Source organism: Hippocampus bargibanti, linkage group LG03, assembly GCF_051943395.1.
Source record: "Hippocampus bargibanti isolate YZ-2025 linkage group LG03, ASM5194339v1, whole genome shotgun sequence".
Classification (NCBI taxonomy): Eukaryota; Metazoa; Chordata; class Actinopteri; order Syngnathiformes; family Syngnathidae; genus Hippocampus; species Hippocampus bargibanti.
Window position 1 is genome coordinate 25,990,325 of NC_142736.1, and position 23,559 is coordinate 26,013,883.

Below are 23,559 nucleotides of genomic sequence, written 5' to 3' on the forward strand. Positions count from 1 at the left end.
CTGCTGCTTCTATGCAGAGGGACAAGGGGGTTGATTGATTTTTGGAATCATAATCCTCGTCCGACCTCTTACCGAAGGGTGCCTCCCTCATGGGAACACAGTGAGAGCGATGGGGGGGGGGGGGGGGGGGGGGGGGGGGGGAGTATGTTGTGGTTGGCTAATAGAAAAGCGCTAATAGAAGTCCTGAGAATAAAATTGGAAGGTTGTTGCGTTACAACAAAATATTAGCTTGGCACAAACATCAATGATATTTCAACTGGAAATTGCAGAGGAAAACTTCTTGCTATTTTTCGCTTTATGGAGCACCTGTTAAAATATTTTGGATGGCGCGAACGTTAAGTAAGGTACACACATACTGAATTATACAATCTGAAAATACTCTGTCAAAGGAATTTGGACATTTTTGAAGATAACTACTGAAAAGATGTCGAAAAGAATGTAATATCCTATTTGTGCAGGTGAAGCTGTTTTTCACCATTTTAGTTTTCCTGGTTTTATTATTATCCATTCGAATTCCAGGACCCACAGAATATTGAGTTTAGGACTACATAAACATTTAATGCAGCGTAAGAAACTTTATACTCTGTCCTTTCATCAGAAAAAAATTGTTAATTCTTAAATTATATGGGTCTGAAGTTATATGAGCTTGAAATGAGCGTGCGTCTACAAAAGTCAATGCAATACATACATTAATTTAGATAATAATAAATAATAATCCATTTCATTTCCAAGCGCCTTTCAAAACTCTCAAGGTCACTTTACAGTCACGGGATTTTTTTTTTTGTGGGTGAGCAGCGGCAGCCACACGCACCCACGTTCACTCAACCCGGAATAACTCAAAGAGATAGAAAGCTAGCTAAAAGATAGCTAGACAACTAATAGATATCAGTTAGCTAGCTAGGTAATATGTTTCCTGACTCAAATAGCATGTATCTATCTATATAGCTAATAGATAGAAAGATAGATAAATAGCTAATAGATAGCTAGATAGCGAGCTAATATGTTTCCTGACTCAAATAGATAGGTAGCTAGATATATGACATACAGAGCGCACAACCAATGAATGAATAACTAGTTTTCAATGTTGAAGTCTGTTATTATGGTTAGAAATTTTGGTACGGGCTTGAGCAAGCGTCACGGCACTTGACATGCTTGATTTGCTTTCACGGGCCGAATAAAATGAGGTGACGGACCAGATTTGGCCCCCGGGCCTTGTATTTGGCACCAGTCAAAGGTATTAACCAGCTAACTGAATAGAAAGAGAGCAAGCTAGCTCACAAGTTAGCTAGCCAGATTTCTCGATAGCTTGCTCAATTGCAAGCTAGCGAGCTAGCAAAATAGCTAGCTAGAATAGATGAGCATGAAATTTCACCATTTTGATTTGCTTTCACGGGCCGAATTAAAATCATGTGGCGGACCGGATTTGGCCCCCGGGTACAGAGAGATAATGGCGGATGACCACGTGTGTATGGGCTATATCGTTTATTCTTGATAAAAATAACGAGAATTCCAATGTATTGGGCTTGCGGGAGACGGGTTGCCTTTCTCTTGCTCCTCGTATATGACGCGATGGTTTTCTCAAGATGGCGGCGGTTGAAGGATTATTTCAAATTATCAAAGTCAAAAAAAGTCAGTCAGCTTTATTGTCAAATATGCTAATGTAATTAATAATAATAATAATAATAATAATAATAATAATAATAATAATAATAATAATAATAATAATAATAATAATTTTTTAGGTAAGCCTCTGCCATGGTATTTTACTTTTGATTGCTTTTGATTTTAATGATGTGCATCTTCAATAATGTCATGATGTGTGTCTTCTGCCATATTTACTTAGACTGTATAACCTTCTGATACGCAGAGTGAAGCAAGTTGATTCTTGGAGCCATCTGTTAACCTTGATACACTGCTTACTGGAGACTTTGTGGAGACAGACTGATAAAAGCTAGGAATTGTTTTGGAAGAATGCCGCCTCGGTGTCACGCCATAGTAGTGATACCGCCCTTCTGATGAAATAAATATGTTGTGTGTCCATGATGTGAACACACTCGTGATCATGCAGCCATTGTCTGTAAATCATGTGTGTCCGGAATATTCTGCAAATAAACCCTTCGAAGATACTGTTCATCGACTCCAGCTTTTATTTGGATTACTGAAATACGCATCATCTGATATTAACGAACACGCGGAGGAGAGAAGGCCACTCTCCTCCAACACCGTCCAACGGTCTTGCTAACTTGTCCGTTCAAATGAAAGCGCGGGGAATCGACGTCTCTCGGGAATGTGCGCGGATCGGCCAAATATACCTGGAACACTATGGGCTTGCGTTTCAACAAAATAGAACGTTGGTGTCATTTATAACGCTGTGAATGCCGAATCCAAGTTCGCGCTTTAACAACAGCTGAAGCTGGAACAAAGCGGTAGCATGGAAATAGGGAAATGCTGCCCCATGTGAAAGGGAAAAATACATTGACAGAGGCCATCTGCAGCTCTTTATCGACACCCAAACAAGAAAAAAACAATACCCGAACAAATTTGGGAATGGGCTCTGTTATATTTTCAATTCCCGAATAAATTTGTGAATGGCAGTGAATCAGTTAAAGACTGCGTAAACATTTTATTCCCATTGGGTGTTGGGGGAGTTCGATCTGATGAAAACCTTTATTTATCACTTTACTAACAAAAAAGTTACGTTCGGAACTAAAAATTGATTAGTTTCTATATTTATGAATCGTTCACAGTCAAACTGGGTTCTAAAAAGTTCTCAAGCTGTGCCAACTGATACTGTAATTTAGTTATCATTGCATTAAACCATGCAATGGACCTGATGCATTTCAATATTATCTAGTGTGTATTTAAAATATAATTAAAAATTTATATGTAGACTGTCATGGAGTACTGTATCATCTTTTTGATTTCCATCAAAATGTGTCAAAATTAAATATTTATACAGCAGAGTGAGCGATCCCTTTAAAATCAAGCTGTGTTGTTTTAGTGTCAACATCATGAGCAATTCACTTTTCTTCATGGCAATGGTTAGTGCTTTATCTGGCCGATTAAATTGATATCTCTGTGATTCTATCAATAAACACTGATCACAGTTATTCCTTAAAAGCGCAGGCTTGTTTTATGTCGCTCTGTTATTGGATGTGATTGAATTGGGCAGTGTACCTAATTTTGTGGCCGGTGTGTATGTGTGTCAAATAATATGAGGCTGGTGAGCTCGTGGTGCAGAGAACAACTATGTAAAGTGTTGACAATGTGACAGAGGGGAAAATGGAGAGCCGAGTAAAAGGGAACGTGCGTTGAGGATGGAGACATTTGTTACCCGCTTGTAAAGTGCGCTGCTGCACACAAATCCCATTAGTTTGAGGACAAGCGGCGACTGATCCCACTGTCGCCATCACCCACACATCCCTAGGAAATTGAAGCTATAATTCTCAAATCCTCACTTCCCCCTCCTTGATTCACTTATCTCTTCACTCACATATTTGTGTTTTTCCCACCTCGCCCACGTAACGCGCCTTATTTTTTATCATTTTTATTGTGAAATGACTGTTTATGTTTGGCCAATCAGAATGAGGTGACCATTTATGTGATGGAGTGTTTATTGGCAACCAAATTGCTGATGTAATCTGGGTGTTTGGTTCACAAGCTGACATTGAAAGACAATTTCAACAAACCCCCAATTGTTGTTTATGCAGTTTGCAAATAAGGTCTCTGATTGTTTTTGGACACCTGCTCAATATCAACCTGTGGAATCTGACATCTTATTTTCATATATTTTACTAGATCGGATCAAATACTGGTTTATATCTGTGGGTGTTCTTCTACCTGCTTAAATTTTCGTGGATCCATCAGAAAATAGGGAGATGTTTTCCCGTCATTATTCTCTTGAGTTAACGTTCAAAATGTATGCTTTTAGGAATGGCAAAAATCCTATTTTGTGTTTTATTTAGCCGTTTTAGCCCGTTTTGCTTCATGTGCTTTCAATGCTTAGCACGTGCTAGTCTATGATCATTTGAAGTGAACTACAGGTGTGAAAGCACCCAATACCACAGGTATTGGATTGGATTAGCGTTTATTTGTCTTGCAGTGGAGACATTTACATTTCACAGCAGCAAAGTTATGAAAGTGAAAGGAAAGGAAGAAGTAGAAAAACAAAATACAGGACCTGTAGAGGCAGCCACTCTCGCGGCGCCATCTCGTCAAAACAGCAACAAAAACACAACAACTAAAGAACAAGTAATGTGACACAACACAAAAGCCTCGTACTTTATCATCATCATCTCAGTTTCTGTTGGCGCAGGCACAACCTTCAGATAAAACTGCAGATCCTGTACAATTACTCCCTCCATTCTCTTAATGGGCAAAATGGCATGACAAGATTTGTTCCACTGCTGAGCAATTACTTTACTTAATTACATGAACATGTTGTTTTTCAGCGCTTTTGAGTACTATAGATTGCCCGTTGGTGTTTAATTCAACAGGACACACACAATAGGACTTACCAGCCATTGACCGACGCATATTTATGGCACACTTGTCTAAGCAACACATTACTGGGAAGGTATAGTGGAGAAGGAGTTGCGCTAATCGATGAAGGGGATGAATAAACTCTCCAGCACTCTGGATTTACTGGCGGCCTATGTGTGCTCAAATTTGGCCAAACGCTCGAAAACCTTGTGTGCTCTACTCTGCTCCGTGTGTGCGTGTGTGTGTGTGTGTGCGTGTGCGTGTGTGTGTGTGTGTGTGTGTGTGTGTGTGTGTGTGTGTGTGTCTGTGTGTGTATGCTTGTGTGTGTGTGTGTGTTTTTATTCTCTTTGTGTATGTATAGATGGATGGATGGATGGATGGATGGATGGCTAACTAGCAAGATAGATAGATAGCGAGCTAGATAGCTAGCTAGATGGATGGATGGATGGCTAGCAAGATAGCTATATAGCTAGATAGATAGCTAGATAGATAGCTACATAGATACGGACGGACGGATAGACAGACAGACAGACTAAGTAAAAATGTTATTCAGGCAAATATATGTTGTTTGTTGATGATGTTTCTGCTGCGGGAAGTCAAATTATCATTTGACAAACAAATGGAATTGTATGTCATCGTGGGCCGTCAGCCGTCTTTTTTTGTTTGTTTACATTTGCCTTGTAAGCAAGGTCGGCACTTGAAAGCGGCTAATGAATAAAAAGCAAGCAAAGGCTTGACATTCCGATGGTCAAAGTATATTTGGAGCTGGTTAAAAAAAAAGACAAAACCTTTGTAGGTAAGACACGTCATTATAGATGACCATAATTTTTTATTTTCCTCCATGTACCATAATTGTTTTTAAACAATGATGCAGTAAGCCTTTTAAACTGTATTTAATAAATACAAAAAAATCAAGAAACCTTTGAGAAAGACACCGCTCCTTGAATAGACATACGATCTATACAAAAACAATGACATAATTACACCATTAGTGTATCTTCACTTGCACACTTGTCATTCATGTAAGAGCTTGTGGTCGTGTGGCGTGTGTTTTTGCTTTTAATGGAGATATGCAGCTTTTGTAAGCCTTTTGTGTCAAGTGCACCTGTTTAATTTAGCCGATTTCTGAAAATGATTGGTTGAGTGGATCCATTAAAAGAAAAAAAAAGAAAAACTATTAGTGGAATGGATGGCTTCAGTGAGGAGGATTACATTTCTCTCTGTTTCCTAAAATCCCGAAACTGGCTTTAAATCCCTGCGGGATTCTCCTTCTATCAGCCCACATATTACTTTGTAAGTATATTTTAGCCCGTCCCAAAGCCCAAACGCGTGACACATAACGTACAGATAATACAGATAGAATTTTACAACTTTTCCAACAGTTTTGTTCAAAGACCGCAAGGACCATATTGTCAAATGTCTCTGACCAATTATCCTGTGGTGTGGCGTGAGTTAGGACTGATTTTGAGCTTGACTGGAGTTTTGCAAAGTGCATTAGGGCAGCAGAAATTTATGAAATTAATGAGTTGAATCAATCTCCAATGCTGCAACCATCACGCAATTTCAGTGAGAATACCTTTGCCATATTGAAGTGTTGAAGGTGCCCTCATGACCATTTTAATTTCTTCATATTTCATCATCAAATCAATTCTATATGAAGTGTAAGTCCAAACTAACAGTTCAATGTATGATTGCGTCACTTTGCAGCTCCACCCATGATCCGGCTGTCCGTCAACGACACAGTGGTGGCGGATCCCGGGCAAGATGTGGTCATCACATGTGAAGTGACTGCAGGTTTCCCTGCACCGACTGTGATTTGGTCACGTTATCCGGGACCCCTTCCCCTCAACGCCAAGGTTCGCGGTGCCCAGCTCATTCTGAGGGCCGTCACGCCGACCGACGCGGGCTTCTACAACTGCACCGCTGTCAACAATGTGGGCAACCCAGCCCGTAAGAACATCAACGTCGTTGTCAGGAGTGAGTATAATTTGACATTATTTACATCCAATTTTATTTAATGGTCTTCCAAATTCCCAAAGATGGTAAACTAGACATGCCATGGTATGAAAATGACGATGCATGAATTTTTTAATGCGGAGCGCATGTAAGAAAATTTGAACTCAACCCTTTGAGTATATTACAAAGCTCAGCCCACAACAGTGACGTTAGCTATGACGTCTTGTTATACGTAAACGCGAGGGAAAGGGGGGTCCACTAACTTTATACATCCTTGAATCCATCCATTTACGATCTGATCCGCATAATTCTCACATGGATCGCGGGACCACTAAATTAATCTTCATGGCAAATAACAATATGAGAATCCTGGCGCAGTTGAATGCTGATGGAAACATACCGCATTTTTGTTCCTGGTTAAGTGAATACAGACTCACTTTCAATTTTTTTCAACAATATATTTTTACAAAATAAAATGGGCCTCCCTTATTGAATCGATGACTAAAAGTGCAACACCCATATACCATATTTTCCGATGTATAAGGCGAACCTAATGGCCTTCATTTTCTTCAATAGATTACCCTGTGCTTTATACGCTGGTGCACCTTATATATGAAGTAATATTGAGCCACAACAGGTCTCGCAACTACGATTAGCAGTTCTCTACTCCATTTCCCCCTGTAGAAGAAGTCGGGCGTAACCGCAGCCTTTACTCTAGTGCCTTATAATGTGGTGTACCTTATATTTGTAAAACTTGTTTCAATCATTGAATGTGCGCCTTATAGTACGGTGCGCCATATATATGGAAACAGTTTCAAAATACACCATTTATTGGGGGTCCGCCTTATAGTCCTGTGAGCCTAATACACCTGCAATTACGGATGTGTATGTGAAACATCACCAGTTGATCCCTCATTATGGAAAAGCGATGAGAATTATATCACAATGAGCATGTTAAGTATTCCTCTTTTGTTGAACCCCACCCTCTATAGCTTCACCCCTGCAAGCTATTTTTAGTCTCTTTAATCATCTTTATTCACTCCAATTATTTGGAGCGGACTGGAATCAATTGGCGAGAGTCTCGCCCGTTAGCTAACACCACGGACAATGTATGCTTGATGGCTTTCTCCTGTTAACCTAATCACCCTGAACAAGTCGTTGTACCAACACAGGTGACAAGGCAGCAAATGAGACATCGGATTTTTGTGTGTGTACGTCCGTGTGTACGCACACAAGTACTATATCGAGCATAGTAGACTTCTTGACTATGGTTAGTGCCTCATGCGTGACTCACCTCAGCATCTCTGTGCAGGCTTTACAGATGCCGAAATCGAACCCGCCTAAACTCCTCGCTGCCTTTTCATCCTTTCAAAGAAGGAAAGACACAACTGTTTTGTATTCACTGCTGAAATCTGCTGGGGAATGCTCAGCTTTTGAAAGTGAAAATTAAATGTGACACCATGAGAGTTATTCTTTGTCATTTATTTTGTTCCCCTCTCATGGCGACTTTGTGTTTGATTCTATGCAAGGTTCCTTTTATGTCACATAATTTCCTTTTTCCCTTCACACACTTCCTGCTTAAATAACCTTCTTTTCTTCTCTTTTTGTTACTTTGAGTCAGTTTTGCATCATCCGTATGCCTCGAACCATTTGTCCCACATTCGACATTCGCCTCTCAAGACTTTCACTTTCACGCTGTATTCCAAAATTGTAATTCACTCTTGTTTATTTCTTTTTTATAATAAATCATTAATTCATCAGTCATCACTTTACATTTTTTTATATCTTATCATTGCAAATTCTGTTTTATCACTCACAGACACATTGAAATCGCCAATGCACCCGAATATCGTCACGCTGTGAAAATGGATACTTTTCAGGAAACAAATATCGCCATCTTAGTTGAGTTCCCAGACACCGCTTTGTTCAAATTGCCTTAGAATTTATACGGTTGTGATCTACACACTCACATCAGCTGTTAAACACCACATAAGATATAGCTATAGACCCCTTTTTAAACACCACATAAGATATAGCTATAGACCCCTTTCGGCTTTTCCCTTCAGGGGTCGCCACAGTGAATCAGTGTCCTCCATCGTCAGAGGTTTGATTCGCATGTTTGTTTTGGCCAAGCTTTTACGTCTGATGCCCTTAGTGACACAAACCTCTGTATTTATCCGAACTTGGGACCAGCACAATAAGACACTGGCTTGTGTCCCCTTGTGGCTACAGACCCACTTAATAAGATGAAGATTCATAAGATTATAACTATAATAGCTATAATTCCACCTTTTTTATATTTTGAGAGAAAAAGATTGTTCAGTATTTTCCGGACAATCCTCTGACATTCAATTAGCTTAACCAGCCCTCTTCCTCTGTTGACCCAGCGATGAGCAACCTGACCTTCCAGATTACTCCGGATTCCAACAAGGACAGCGAGACCATCCAGATGGGTCGAGACCTCAAGCTGTCGTGTCACGTCGATGCCAACCCTCAGGACAAGGTCAACTACACCTGGTACAAGAATGGGGCATTGGTCTTCAACACGGACAGTCTGATCTTGCTGCGCAGCGATCCCGATATGGCGCCGGGCACGAGCAGCTTGGAGATCGTGGACATGAAATTCAGAGACTTGGCCACCTATAGTTGCGTGGCAAACTTCCCTGGCAGCAGTGTGCCGGAGCTCCGAGTGGATGTCAACATCTCACAGAACAGTGGTAAGATCTGTTTTTTTTAAATAGTGTTATAACCTTCATCTATATAATCATGGGAGTGATTTATTAGGCCAGTTGAGGAGTTCAGAATCAGAAAGCCCTTAATAGTCCCACAATGGGAAAATTTGGGGACTCGTTTCTTGGGGAGAAGAGGGACGGACATGGTAGGGCGAAATTGGAGAGTGGACTGCTACAGTGTACATCTTGAAACACCCCCGTGCTTTCCTTTTGGCCCCTTGTCCTTCCCAAAATAGATGTCAATAAGTCCGTACTTTAATCCGTGTGTGATTAGCCACAATGTTAGTGCTCCAAACTGTACAGCCGTTGCTCTTCACGGTTCCCATGTTGCATTAAAGCAATGTGAGTGTTCAATAAAATTTGCCTTGTTAACGCCGCTTTCTTTTGTACCTTTTTATTCACCATCTGCCTCTATTTTCAAATTTAACTGTCGGCCACCATCTGCGGTTTTTATATCAACACTCACCTCACAGATCCTACGCATTGCCTTGCATATTAAGTGCTACACTATGATGGGATGTCGTTTCTATCAACATATGTTCAATCTTTTGCATCTTTCCATCTCCTAGTATCCCCACCGATACTGACGGTCCCTGCAGGAGGTCAACTAGTTAGTGCAAGGGAAGGCGGGACAGCGGAGCTGGTATGCTTAGTGGTGGATGGCAAACCACGTCCACCGATCCTCTGGTCCCGCACCGAAAAGGACTTGCTGATGCCGTCTGGAAAGGCTATGGTGGAGACGCCCGATGGCCGCTTGAAGCTGAAAAATCTAAGCCGCGACATGATGGGGATTTACCGCTGTCAGACTGCTCCTTACAACGGACTCAACATCAAACGACGAGAGGCGCAAGTTCAGCTCAATGTGCAATGTGAGTGTCCAAGTGAATATTTTCGCCTAAAAAATATGTTTTTCTACCTCCACAACAGGAACATTTGGACTACGTTGGGCCTGTTTAGCTTCTCAAGTCTAAGGAAAGTTTTAGTCTGGTGATAAAGATTAGCGAAGAGAAAGCCAGGAGTCCAAATTTTTGTCACATTGTTCTAAATAAGTCTTTTTAAGTCCTCATGTGAACACAACCATATACCTCTGAACTAGTGTCTGATATCATATATGTGAGTAGACGTTCATCTCAAAAACATCTGAGAAAAAAAAATAAAAAGACAAAAAAGTCAAATGACATAGCATCAATATCAAATCTATTGCCAAATTCATTTGCCAACTCATCTGAGTTTACACGCACCACAGGAACATAATTGCCACCTTTGTCATTGTCTTATTGTCCTTTAATAAGTAACGTCTGTTTGATCCATGAGGTGCTTTTACTGAAGTCATCTAGATTTTCATTTAACCTTCACAAGATAAATTAACAAACAAATGCACAAATAAATAGCAAATGCACAAATCAATAAATAAAGTAAATAAATCAAGAACGACAAATGCACAAATAAATACAGTATTTTCCGGTTTATAAGACACATCCAAAAGCTTTGAATTTCTTCAAAAGATGACCCTGCGCTTTATATGTGAAGTAATAATGAGACACAACAGGTTTCGTACCTACTATTAGCAGCTGCTGACTCCATTTCACCCTGGAGAACAAGTAGTGCAACACCCATATACCATATTTTCCGGTGTATACGGTGCACCAAAGGCCTTCATGTTCTTCAAAAGATGACCCTGTGCCTTATATGCGGGTGCATTTTATATGTAAAGTAATATTGAGCCACAACAGGTAACCTCAGGCTCTACTATTGCGCCTTATAATGTGGCGTTCCTCATATTTGGAAAACATTTATATATTATTTTTGGAAAACGTTTGTCATTCATTGAAGGTGCGCCTTATATATGGAAAAAGTTTGAAAATACACCAGTCATTGGGGATGTGCCTTATACTGCGGTGTGCCTCATACACTGGAAAATATGGTAAATGAATAATTGAATGAATGAATAAATAAATAAATAAATGTTCTTGTTGTAATTAAGACAGCTAAGATATACTGTACATGATGTGGCCGGAGCAGAATGAAGCGGTTTAAATTACTGAATTCCATTGTGCTCCCATCGTCCGTAAGGATTTATAGGGCTTGCTCATGCAAGCCCGGCGGAAGGGCAGCACTGTGTGAGCCCCGCTGTCCACACTGGCCAAGTCTGATTAACGGACCAGGTGGCCACCCCATTCTTGGTGCAGAGAGAAACATAGAGACCAAACACGTGGATAGAGCAGTAAGCGTGTGTGTAGATGAAAAAAAAAACTGGAAAATTGGTGGAAGGGGGTGATGGGGAGATGAAAGGTTAGGTGCTAAGTTAAAAAAAGTGTCATTGTCAGGTTATGGCGATGAACAAGATGGTAAGCAAAAAGGGGAAATATAGCAATTCAACAGCAGCTCAGGAATGTGTTAGAAAACAGATCAGTCTCAATTTCAGGCTGTCCTTCATTTTTGCCACATTATCCTGTTTTTTTTGCCCATTTTGTCCATTCATCCATGTGAGGGAAACATTTGTATGACAGATGCAAACTTGACACCCCCCCCGATCTGTTTTCTTTGCATGTTATATTTTTCAACCCACCTTGCTGTTCTTCCTCATTGCCATTCTCATCATCATTCATCAACTAACGGAGCCTCTCCCTAGCCCACCCTCCTTCTATCCAGTCTGGTCATTCAGTGTCTGCATCCTTTTGCTCATATTCAATCATCAACTTTGCTTACTTTCACAGTGTATTTTCCCCCATTGTTCGTCTTCCTCATTGATGCTTTCTCCCTACCTGTCATCCCTCGTCGCCATATGCCCACACCATACCCAGCTCTAAATTGAATTTTACATTGTTTACTGTAAATTTTCGGCAGGGCTAGTATTGCTATCCCGGAGATCAATTTATATGCATTCAATGAAACCTTGGTTTACATTCACAGTCCTCTTCTGATGAGAGTATCATGAGCCATTGTAGAATGAAAGAATACATGGTGACTAAGGTAACTCAATCACAGGTTTGACGAAAAATCAAACATGCAACTTGTCTCAAAAAGAGAGCATATTGTGGATCCAGGATATTTTGTGAGCGTATTCAAGTCATTCACTGCCAGACGTGCAAACGTGTCCACTCCAGTGCCAAGGTTTTTGTAATGTTCAATCAAATTCCAGGACGCACCGAATATTGAGTTTTAGGACTATACATTCAATGCAGTGAAAGAAATCTTACATTCTCTTTTTTCCATCAGAAAAAAAGATTTAATTCCCAAGTTATATGGATCTGGCGTAAGATGAGGTGCAAGTGGAGGCCGCTGTACGAAATGCAAATGTTGCTCCCTCGTGAAAGGAAAAAAAACATTGCTAGAGGTCTGACCAGCACTTTATCCCCCCGCAAGAAAAAACTAAACGTGAACAAATTCGGGAATGGCGCTCCACATCATATTTTTAATTCCCGAATAAATTCGGAAATGGCAGTGAATGAGTTAATAATAACCAGAAACGGTTTAAAATGCACCCAATCACCAAATATCCAGTTTGTCTCATGGCCCAAAAGGGCAAAGACACCCTCGCTGGTCCATATGTTGAAAACTTAAAAAATGACATAAAAAAAGTCCTACTTCTCAACCCCCTACTCCATCGTGCTCTTGACACATGTTCACATGTTCTGATAAGTCAGACATCATTATGCCAACTCTAAACAGCAGCCGTAGTCCGACCACAGCATTACAAAACCCTACGCCGCCCAGTCGTTCCACAGTGCATATTACACTGTACGCTTGCCACAATATGTGCACGTCTCATAACGATGAGTATTCTGGTATTTCAGTGGTTACATCGGTCTTTGCATCTCTCTTCAGACCATTCTGCTCATTGATTTCACCATTCCAGTCTGTCTATATGACATAGATTAGACTATAATTACACCTGCATCTGATAAACGTGACTCGTAATGCACTGTAGCAATGCTCCCTCACCCCTGGGACTCCGAACACACAATCACGATGCTGTTAGTCAGGCGGTATTTCCATTAGCAGCGTGTCTATTATGCACATGATTAGCCGGGGGTGAACTAGCTGCCCTGGTGATTTGTGGTGGACTAATTTGCCTGGGTTGTGTCTTCGCTAACCTTGAGGCAACACCAGATAGTCAGTCAATATCCGCAAAGGCGGGCAGGCTCCAGGCAGGTTAATTGTGGCTTGTTAGGTAGATTAACAGGGGGGGAAGTTTGGGCTTCTTTGACATGTTGACGTTTTCATGGTAATATTGTGTATGTAAGAGAAGTTACTCATGATTTCCATTTAAGTCATCTTTCCAGGTACCCGATTGCATAGTACTGGGGTGGCCAATCAGTCTGAGACACATTTTTTACAATATTACTGCAAAGAGCCACATTGTACACATGGGCACATATGGACATCACCCCATCCCTCACACACATAGACCTCTGCTCAGCCAGATGTATTATAAATATCACATTTTAAATACAAAATCAACAAATAATACAGGAATTAACTCATAGAGTACGAAAACCACGGGCACATTTTCAACAAAGACCACTGTCTTAAACACACAAACTCAGTTCAACCAAGTCCACAAACAAAAACATAATAATTTACAATAGCGTTTTTCTCTTACTATGCATGTTGCATAGTGGCATTCCTAGTCTTGAACTATCTTCTTCAAATCTGGCTCTTCACTGAGGCATTTCTTTACAAACTCCCGTTCATTTTATGGCTTTTTAGCCTGTGCAATGTTACAGGCCAGTCGCAAGCGTTACGGCCTCTGGGTGCTTCGTAAATTTTCAGAAAAACTGGATCTGCTTTTCTGTCTGACTTTTCAAAGTGACCAACTTGTGCGTGCGAAGTTCAGTGCCTTTTGGAAATTCCTGGTCGATGTTAGCATGGAGTGAGCTAAAGTGGCGCTGAAGATTTGAAGCTTTAAAATGCGGTAATGACGCCTGACATATAAGGCAGAATGGCTTGCCATTACAACAACAAAAACAACAACAAAAAATATAAACTCGCCCACGCTGTTAAAAATGTCCTGTGGTCATCGTCATAATTCCGTTTTGCTGTGCATTTTTTCCCTGCCTTTTTGAGAGCGAACTTGACACAAATTGTTTACGACTCAAATTATTGATTTTCATCTCACGCTCATGCGTGTTGACTTCACCTGGTCAGCTTGCTACGGTATTTTCACGACTATATGGTGCACTTAAAAGTCTTACATTTTCTCCAAAATGTGCAGCGCACTCTATGGTCGTGAAAATACGGTATGTAGGAAATGAATGGCAGCCCCAGCGGCAAACATTTTTGACGCATGTCATGTGAAATCCCCTGAAGAGCCGCATTAAATCAGCCAAAGAGCCACATGAGGCTCGGGAGCCGCGGGATGGCCAAGTCAGGCATAGTACTTGTTTGCGCAACCCGATAGGCTGGGTCTTCTACATCCACTTTGGTCTGATATAGTCTTCAGAGTATTGTACATCCTTCATACATCTGTTTGTGGGTGAGTTGGAGCTAATCCCAACTAACTTTTTGCGTGAGGATGGGTCCACCCTGAACAAAATCTTATATCTTATATATTAGGTGGACATATTGAAACAGTATTTATTAACTACCCAAATGACATATTATAACCTGAAGGCCACCTAAATATGTCAGTGGACCAATCGCTGGTTGCCGCCATTTTGGATCGCTTGTTCATATTCAGGCATTGGTTTTGACATTTACGTCTGTGTAGGCTTTCAGTCGTACAGGAATGGCCCATCGATGAAAAGGTTTCTTCAGCCTTCATCTTTGAACGATCATAACCCGGCTAAACATTTTTTCACTTGTCTTGGCAGATCCTCCCATTCTGGACCCAGTGGATCAGGACACACGTGCAAGGAACTATCAAATGGTGACCCTCAGGTGTTCTGTCCTCCGCTCTAATCCGCCACGTATCACGGACATCCGCTGGTACCGCAATGGCAACTTCATCCTTATGCCCATGCCTGACTTGAAAGAGACTCTTGAGCTGAGATTCAAACTGGAGCCTACGAACAATGGATCTTATGAGTGCAGAGTCAGCAATAGTGTGGGGACATCCACGTGTAGATTTAATGTCTCTGGTAAGGAACATAAAACAATAATTGACAGCGATGTGGTGTCAAACACTCCGAAATCGGATCAGCGGAAAAAAATATGTATTTTGCATGAATCAGGATGTTGCTGTGTTTTATGTTTTTCACTGAGATGGTTTCCTTCCAATTGTCTATGTAATGAAGTTTAGTGATGGAATTGTCAAATAAACAGAACATTTCTTCTTTTCTCTCACTGCTCTCAAGCGCAACCTTACAGAGCAGAATTCTACTTTGACACGCCCAACCCGGTGAGAATTCTCAAAGAGAACAACTACTCTTACAACCTGCAGTGGACCCAGAAAGACCCTGAAGCCACGGATCGCATTATTGGCTACTGGATTGTTGTCCGAAAGGTAAATCCAAAAGTTATTGCACTGATGGAGCCTGCAAAATGTATGAAAAAGTTGCTGCTTGCAGTTAACGCATCGCATTCAAAGGTTTAGGGTTTAAAGTAATATTCAAGCCGATCTGTATGGTGTCTGCATGTACACCCTTGGGCTTACAAGTATCTTTTTTTAAGAGGTATGCCATATATGTTTTTACAGATTTTGTATTACATACATGTTAGCTTCATTTAAACAAGACTAAATTGTAGTTACCTGTGAATCAGAACCACGCATAATGAACACAGAATGAGGTCTGCCTGTTTTGTCAAGCACAAGGATGCACATCTGGATCAAGCGACGCATGCATACAAAGTAAGCATGGGTCTTTAAGAGCTCTGGGAGGGTGAGTGAGTGTGTAGTTAATCAATTGGGGACTTAGACTGAATAAACAATGACACGGTGCACCGCCTCTTCCTTTATTTTTTATATTTTTAATTGCCTCTCTTCCGAGGCTCATGACTGTCAGTGAGTTTATTTTCATGTGACATCTCTTTTCAATCCAAAGTCCAGGTATAAAGGCTCAGTTAAGTGCGCGTTATGAGAGTTGAGAAAATGACACTGATATTACAATCTAATCAAAGTGGCTACGTATATATATATATATATATATATATATATATATATATATATATATATATATATATATATATATATATATATATATATATATATATATATATATATATATATATATATATATCTTGGCACCTGCCTCCCCAGACTGCACGTCACTGCCTTCATCTCTCCATTTCATGTCACCTGAAGACTTCATATTGTTAATACAATAAACTTGAATGGCACTTTTGTCATAATGTTTTTGTCATGAATGATGTGGATGTTTATGTTTGTTGAAATTGGAAAAGAAAAGTTGACGACAGCATTGGAAGGGAAGAAAGAAGATACAAATGGAAGGAAAACAGTAAATCTTGACGGTCTCCTCAACTATTTACCGAAAGAGCAGATCACTGAAAAGTCATACCATATCAATTTCACAAGCCATCTATTCCGGCAACACTTTCTACGGCTCATCCTCTTAACGCCTCAGTACTACATCTTTTTAGCACATGCTTGATGATGTGAGGCTCTCGGGAAGAGGGGGGGGGGCACATTGAGTCCGTAACACACTTTACTGTAGAACTGACATACTTTTCAACACCCGCATGCAACGCATGTGTCGGCTTCTGCCTGTTAGGTTTGTGTGAAGACTTGAGAAAAGTAAAAATATAATAAAACACAACTTGTTTGATTAAGGGTTTTTGTTTTTTGAAAATGTTGAAGAAAGGAAACTCCACCCATGAGAATAAAAAATAAAGAAAATTAATCAAGATGAATTAAAGGTGCACATTGATGTAACTGAATAATATTCGGATGTAATACGTATTTAGTAAATTCCAATCTCTCTAGACACATCTTCTGGTCACACATCCACATAAAAACAAACCATGACTTTACATACGCATAGTTCAGAGCGGCAGACTGCCGGATGTAATCATGAAAGCGAGCCATTAATAGAGGCTGAGAGAATAATTAACCTCACAGTCTTTATTATTTGAAGAGGCAGTCGCCTCTCATGTTCTCGTTCCGTATTTAGCTTGTGCATAATTCTTTGTTTCCAATGTGCAAAGGCCTCAACAATCTTCCACTCGTTTTACACGTAATTTGTCTCGTTATCGTTATAATAGTTAGTGGTGACTCGAATGTAGATGTTTTGAAATTGAACTGCCTGGTGTGTTTCGATTGAGGAAAAGGAGCTTGTGTGTGCAGATATCATTGCTCTCCCCTGTTGATCAACCACAGGGAGTTTATTGATTTGGAACAATGAACGGCGCGAGATATGAATGATGTGGTCAAAGAAAAGTCTTTAAATGTTTCATATTTTAAGCAAGATACAGTGAGACCTCAACTTACAAACACCTCAACTTACAAACTTTTTGTCTTACAAACGTCAAATTTATGAAAATTAAACCTTATAATAAGCACTATTTTCATAATACACACCCACCACGGCTGGCGGAATGATCTTCGGCGGAAGCACACGACCGAACAGCACCAGAGGTTAAGTTACCAACAGTCCTTACGGAAGGTGACTCTCCTTCCATAAACCATCAAAAAGGGAAATAAAACTTTATTTTACAGCACAGTTTATTTCTTTAATTACAGTCCTCATGTAATGCGCCTCTCTTTCCAAACAGCAATTCTCTTTGACCTTCGACCTCCAACGCCATTCCATCAAGCCATAAATGACCAACACAAATGTAAATAAAGTGACTTTATGATATAATGCAGTGTATTTCTTTCATTACAATACAATAGCACATTTATTATACATAGAATAAGGTATGTTGTGTGTAGTTTTAAGGCTTATTTAGTTCCATGTTTTTCTAATTTCCAATCTTATCGTACAGTAATTGTAAACTACCGGGATCAACCTGGATTATTCATACTACTGTATCATACAGATATTGACTCTTTCCAGTGTCACTGTTGTGAACATTTATTTACCGTATTTTCCAACCTTAAGGCGCACTGGATTATAAGGTGCACCATCAATTGATGCCATATTTTAACACCTTTCTTTAAATATGGCACACTGGATTATAAGGCACATGGTCAGCTTTTGAAATAAATGGAGGGCTTCTAGGTGAAAATACAGTACTTTTTAATGCTGTAACTATTCGTATTCCTGCAAAAATAATTGAGCATAGTGTGGCGGGCACTAGGACCAGGCATCTCACCCAGCAGGTGCAGGGGAGGGGGCAGTTCATGTTGCATGTATTGCACTGCTTTGGCTGTTCAGTTGAGATCCACTTGTTAGCCGTTGGAATAAACACGTCTCCACATATTCATCGTGTGTGCTCATTCCTCTACACTGGTGACCCCGACAATGGAAATGTTCATGGCAACGGACGAAGATGTTTCTTCTACGGCCATGTCGCCACGACCGGCGCCCAAACTCGCAGCTGCCGCCTACACCGCGAAGTTGCCCGAGTTCTGGCACAGCGACCCGGCTTCGTGGTTCCAGCATGTGGAAGCACTTTTCCACCTACAAGGCGTCACGACAGATGACCTAAAATATTACATGGTCGTGGCGTCCCTCGACCAACCGACAACGCATCGCATGATGCAACTTCTGCGCGCGCCTCCACGATGCAGGAAGTACGACGCGCTCAAACAATGGCTGCTCCGACGGTTCACGCTGTCGGCCTCCGAGAGAGCAGACAGACTTCTTTCGCTTCCCGGACTCAGCGACGGAACAGCAGTGGATCTAATGGACAAAATGCTGTCGCTGTTAAATGCGGATGATGGCGGATTCCTTTTCCCTCACATTTTCCTTCGCCAGCTACCACCCGAAGTGCGCGCCGTGCTCGCTAACTCGACGTGCCTAGCCACCGGCGACTATTGTGGCTTGGCGGAAGAAGCAGATCGAGCGCTTCTGGCGATACGGCGGTTAGCCGTGCAAATTGATCCGACCGTCGTGGCCGCAGTGGGATCGCAGAAGCGGCGCGGGAAAGCCACCTGCTATTTCCATCAGCGGTTTGGCGCCAAGGCTCGACGCTGCGCACCTCCCTGCTCCCACGAGACGACAGCAATTTTCAACGCCCAACACCCAGTAGCAGCCGTGGGCGCCAGCAACGAAAGCGAGCTGTTTTTCGTCACGGACTCCTCGTCAGGAAGACGTTTCCTTGTGGACAGCGGGGCACAAGTAAGCCTGCTGACGCCCACCGCTGCGGACAAGATGGCAGGTGGATGCGGGCTTGCCTTGTGCGCAGCTAACGGCTCGCCCATCGCTAACTTCGGTTCCAGGTCGGTGACTGTGCGTTTCCACGGACGGGAATTCAAGTGGAACTTTATTGTTGCCGCGACCACAGTTCCCATAATTGGCGCCGATTTTTTATGTGCTCACGGACTTCTTGTGGACATTGCCAACCGTCGTTTGATTGACGCCATCTCTTTCGCCACTTTTCCGTGCGAGGCCGGAGGGCTCGGGGCGTTAACGCATGCAAATTATTTAACATCGGGTAACGTTTATGAATGCCTGCTGACCGATTATCCGTCGTTAACCACACCCGCCTTTTCCAATGCCGATACTAAACACAGGGTAGAGCATTTCATTCCCACGGTTGGCCCGCCAGTTTTTGCCCGCGCTCGTCGCCTCGGTGCGACAAAATTGGCAATGGCGAAAGGGGAGTTCGCGGCGATGGAGCGCTTGGGCATCGTAAGGCGTTCCAACAGCCCGTGGGCCTCACCATTGCACATGGTCCCCAAAAGTGACGGTTCTTGGCGGCCGTGCGGTGATTTTCGTCGGCTTAATAATGTAACCACACACGATCGTTACCCAATTCCGCACATCCAGGACTTTTCCGCACGTTTGGCCGGAGCCGTGATCTTTTCCAAAGTTGACCTCGTTCGCGGTTATCACCAGGTTCCGGTACGGGCAGAAGATGTGCCAAAAACTGCAGTAATAACCCCTTTTGGCCTTTTTGAATTCCTCCGTATGCCTTTTGGCCTGAAGGGGGCGGCACAGACCTTTCAGAGACTGATGGACTCAGTCTTGCGAGGTCTTGATTTTGTATTTGTCTATCTAGACGACATCCTTGTGGCCAGCCCTTCACCGGAGGAACACCTGTCGCACTTAACCGAAGTTTTCAAGCGCCTTGATTCGCACGGCCTTATAGTCAACCCTGTTAAGTGCCAATTTGGTCTGTCCAAGATCGATTTCTTGGGGCATCGCATTTCTCCACAGGGCGCCATCCCCTTACCCGCCAAAGTGCAAGCAGTGGTGGATTTCCCCCGCCCGGCCACAGTTAAGGCTCTGCAGGAGTTTTTGGGAATGATCAATTTTTACAACCGGTTTTTTCCTCACGCAGCCGACCTCCTACAACCCCTCTACGGCGCCTTGAGAAAAAAGAAGGCTAACGACCCCGTCGAGTGGGCACCGCAACGAGCACAATCCTTCCAACGGGCCAAGGAAGCTCTTGCGGGCGCAACTCTTCTGGTCCACCCAATCTCAACCGCACAGGTAGCTTTTACTACCGACGCGTCTGATGTTGCCGTAGGGGCGGTGGTTGAGCAGCTTGTGGAGAACGAATGGCAGCCCCTTGCATTTTTCAGTCGGAAACTGCAGGATAACGAACGCAAGTACAGTGTTTTCGACAGAGAGCTGTTAGCACTCTATCTTGCAACGCGCCATTTTCGTTTCCTCCTCGAGGGGCGCCGGTTTACCGCATATGTGGATCACAAACCACTGACATTCGCCATGTCAAAGGTGACTGAACCGTGGTCGGCCCGACAGCAACGGCATTTGGCGGCCATTTCTGAATTCACAACAGACATTCAGCACGTGGCCGGCAAATGTAACCCTGTGGCCGATTGCTTGTCACGCGCGATTGTGTGTCCAGTCCAGCTCGGGGTGGATTTTTCAGAGTTGGCCACCGCCCAATCTGAGGATCCGGACATCCACGAACTCAAGGCAGCAGGCACAGCCCTGAAACTTGAGAAGGTGGCACTGTGTGAAGGGGGTCCCGCTCTCCTCTGCGATGTGTCTACGGGTCGCACTCGTCCCGTGGTTCCGCAGGAGTGGCGTCAGCGAATTTTTAATTCTATTCATTCCCTCTCACACCCTGGCGTCCGGGCGTCAGTCAAACTTATTGGGGCCAAGTTTGTCTGGCCTGGGTTACGGAAGGACGTCAGGAAGTGGGCAGCTGCATGCGTGGCATGTCAGCGCGCCAAAGTCCACAGGCACACCCGAGCAAACCTGGAAACTTTTCCAATTCCGGACAGGAGATTTGACCACGTCCATGTGGATCTGGTCGGGCCCCTCCCTCCTTCGCAGGGTTGCACACATCTCCTCACCACGGTCGATCGAACCACTAGGTGGCCGGAAGCAGTCCCCCTGTCCTCCACGACCTTGGCAGATATTGCTCGCGCATTTCTGTCGTCCTGGGTCGCACGTTTCGGCACGCCATCCGATATCACTTCGGACAGAGGCCCCCAGTTTGTGTCCGAGCTCTGGTCGGCCATGGCGCAGTCCTTGGGTGTGCAGGTACACCGCACTATGGCCTACCACCCGCAGGCTAACGGGATGTGCGAACGCTTCCACCGGTCACTGAAAGTCGGACGGTAACTGGGTCGACCAGCTTCCTTGGGTCCTGCTCGGGTTACGTTCGGCCCCGAAAGAAGACCTTAACGCCGCCCCCGCAGAGTTAGTGCTCGGTCAACCACTCCGCGTTCCTGGTGAATTTCTGCCTGAAGCTTCGGGTGCACCTTCATTCCCCCTTTTGCCAGCAGAGCCCCTGACTCCAGCACCAATTCACCACTGTGTCCCCAAAATATTTGTTCCGTCTGCTCTTAGGTCAGCCCGTTTCGTATTTGTGCGTCACGATGCCCACCGCTCTCCCCTCCGACCGCCGTACGACGGCCCGTTTAGAGTGCTCGAACACGGTGAAAAGAGTTTTGTGCTCGATATGGGTGGGCGGAGGGAGGGCATTTCAATAGACAGGCTCAAACCGGCTCATTTAGTTGCAGGCGAGGACGTTTCGCCTGCCCAGGCCCCACGTCGCGGACGCCCTCCGAAACCTCCAGCCTCACCGCGGCATGCCAGGGTTGAGTGTCGTTCCCCCACTGAGGTCTCGCCCGAATCACCTACACCACCTAATGACGGACTGCGTAGTCGTTGGGGCAGGCTGGTTAAGCCCCCTGCAAAATTTTCACCTTGACCTTCCTTCTGAGTGTTCTGGGGGGGGCTGTGTGGCGGGCACTAGGACCAGGCATCTCACCCAGCAGGTGCAGGGGAGGGGGCAGTTCATGTTGCATGTATTGCACTGCTTTGGCTGTTCAGTTGAGATCCACTTGTTAGCCGTTGGAATAAACACGTCTCCACATATTCATCGTGTGTGCTCATTCCTCAATGGCTACAATAGCATCTTTCGATCTGCATTTGTAAAAGGATGATGAGGATAGATTCAGCTATTTTCAGATGCATTTAATTTTTGATTCATTTTCACTTCATTGTTTAGTGTTTTATTCCTACGCACATACAACAAATATTTGAATAATATTGTAGTGTAAGATATTGTATTTTCTGGTGTACAAGGCACACCCAAAAGCCTTAATTTTTTTTTCAAAAGATGACCCTGCGCCTTATACTTATACATTTAAAGACTTTTCTTTGACCACATCATTTATATCTCAGCCATTTGAGCCTTATATGTGAAGTAATATTGAGCCACAACAGGTCTCAAAACTACTGTTTGCAGCCACCGACTTAATTTCTCCCAGCCTCTACTGTCGCACCTTATAATGTGGGTGTGCCTTATATTTGGATAACTGTTATATATTATATATTTGGAAAACTTTTTTCATTCATTGAAGGTGCGCCTTATATTTGGATAACTGTTATATATTATATATTTGGAAAACTTTTTTCATTCATTGAAGGTGCGCCTTATAGTCCGGTGCGCCTTATACATGGAAAAAAGTTTGTGTATACACCATTCATTGGGGGTGCGTCTTATACTTCAGTGCGCCTTATACACCGGAAAATACGATACTCTGATTCCCACACAAGTGACCCATGTGGCATATATTTCTCCCTCTATTGTCATGCACATTTGCTTATGACATCACATTTCACTCAAAAATGGAATTAACCATTCTCTGTTAAACAATCATTTCTGCTGATTGTTTAACAGAGAATGGTCGATTCTCTGTCTGATGCAAGCGTAACTGTAATGGCCAAATCTCTGTCTGGGTCACTAGGTTGTTGAATACTGTCCTACTGCGACCTTTGGGTTGTGAGTCTCAATAGTAATACGTATAACAAAAAATATTCAGACAATTCACAAGTGGAGTTTTAACAAGATCAGGTCAACACGAGCAATGAAAGCAAATCCTGAAAATGAGAAAGGC

At 42.9% G+C, this 23,559-nt stretch overlaps 1 protein-coding gene and 1 long non-coding RNA gene across 2 annotated transcripts in view; one reads left to right on the forward strand and one right to left on the reverse strand.

The window, feature by feature from the left end:
- The window catches only part of LOC148900824 (uncharacterized), a 239,313-nt gene extending 221,567 nt beyond the window's left edge, over positions 1–17,746 (reverse strand). Inside the window, exon 1 of the long non-coding RNA XR_016114510.1 lies at positions 17,550–17,746. This is a non-coding gene — a long non-coding RNA (uncharacterized LOC148900824). The remainder of the gene's footprint in view (positions 1–17,549) is intronic.
- Positions 1–23,559, forward strand: part of mdga1 (MAM domain containing glycosylphosphatidylinositol anchor 1) — a 170,128-nt gene that overhangs the window by 111,449 nt on the left and 35,120 nt on the right. The window contains exons 7-11 of the mRNA XM_088992820.1: positions 6,190–6,459; positions 8,826–9,155; positions 9,740–10,039; positions 14,987–15,253; positions 15,470–15,618. Coding sequence (XP_088848946.1) covers positions 6,190–6,459; positions 8,826–9,155; positions 9,740–10,039; positions 14,987–15,253; positions 15,470–15,618 — 1,316 coding nt within the window. The remainder of the gene's footprint in view (positions 1–6,189; positions 6,460–8,825; positions 9,156–9,739; positions 10,040–14,986; positions 15,254–15,469; positions 15,619–23,559) is intronic.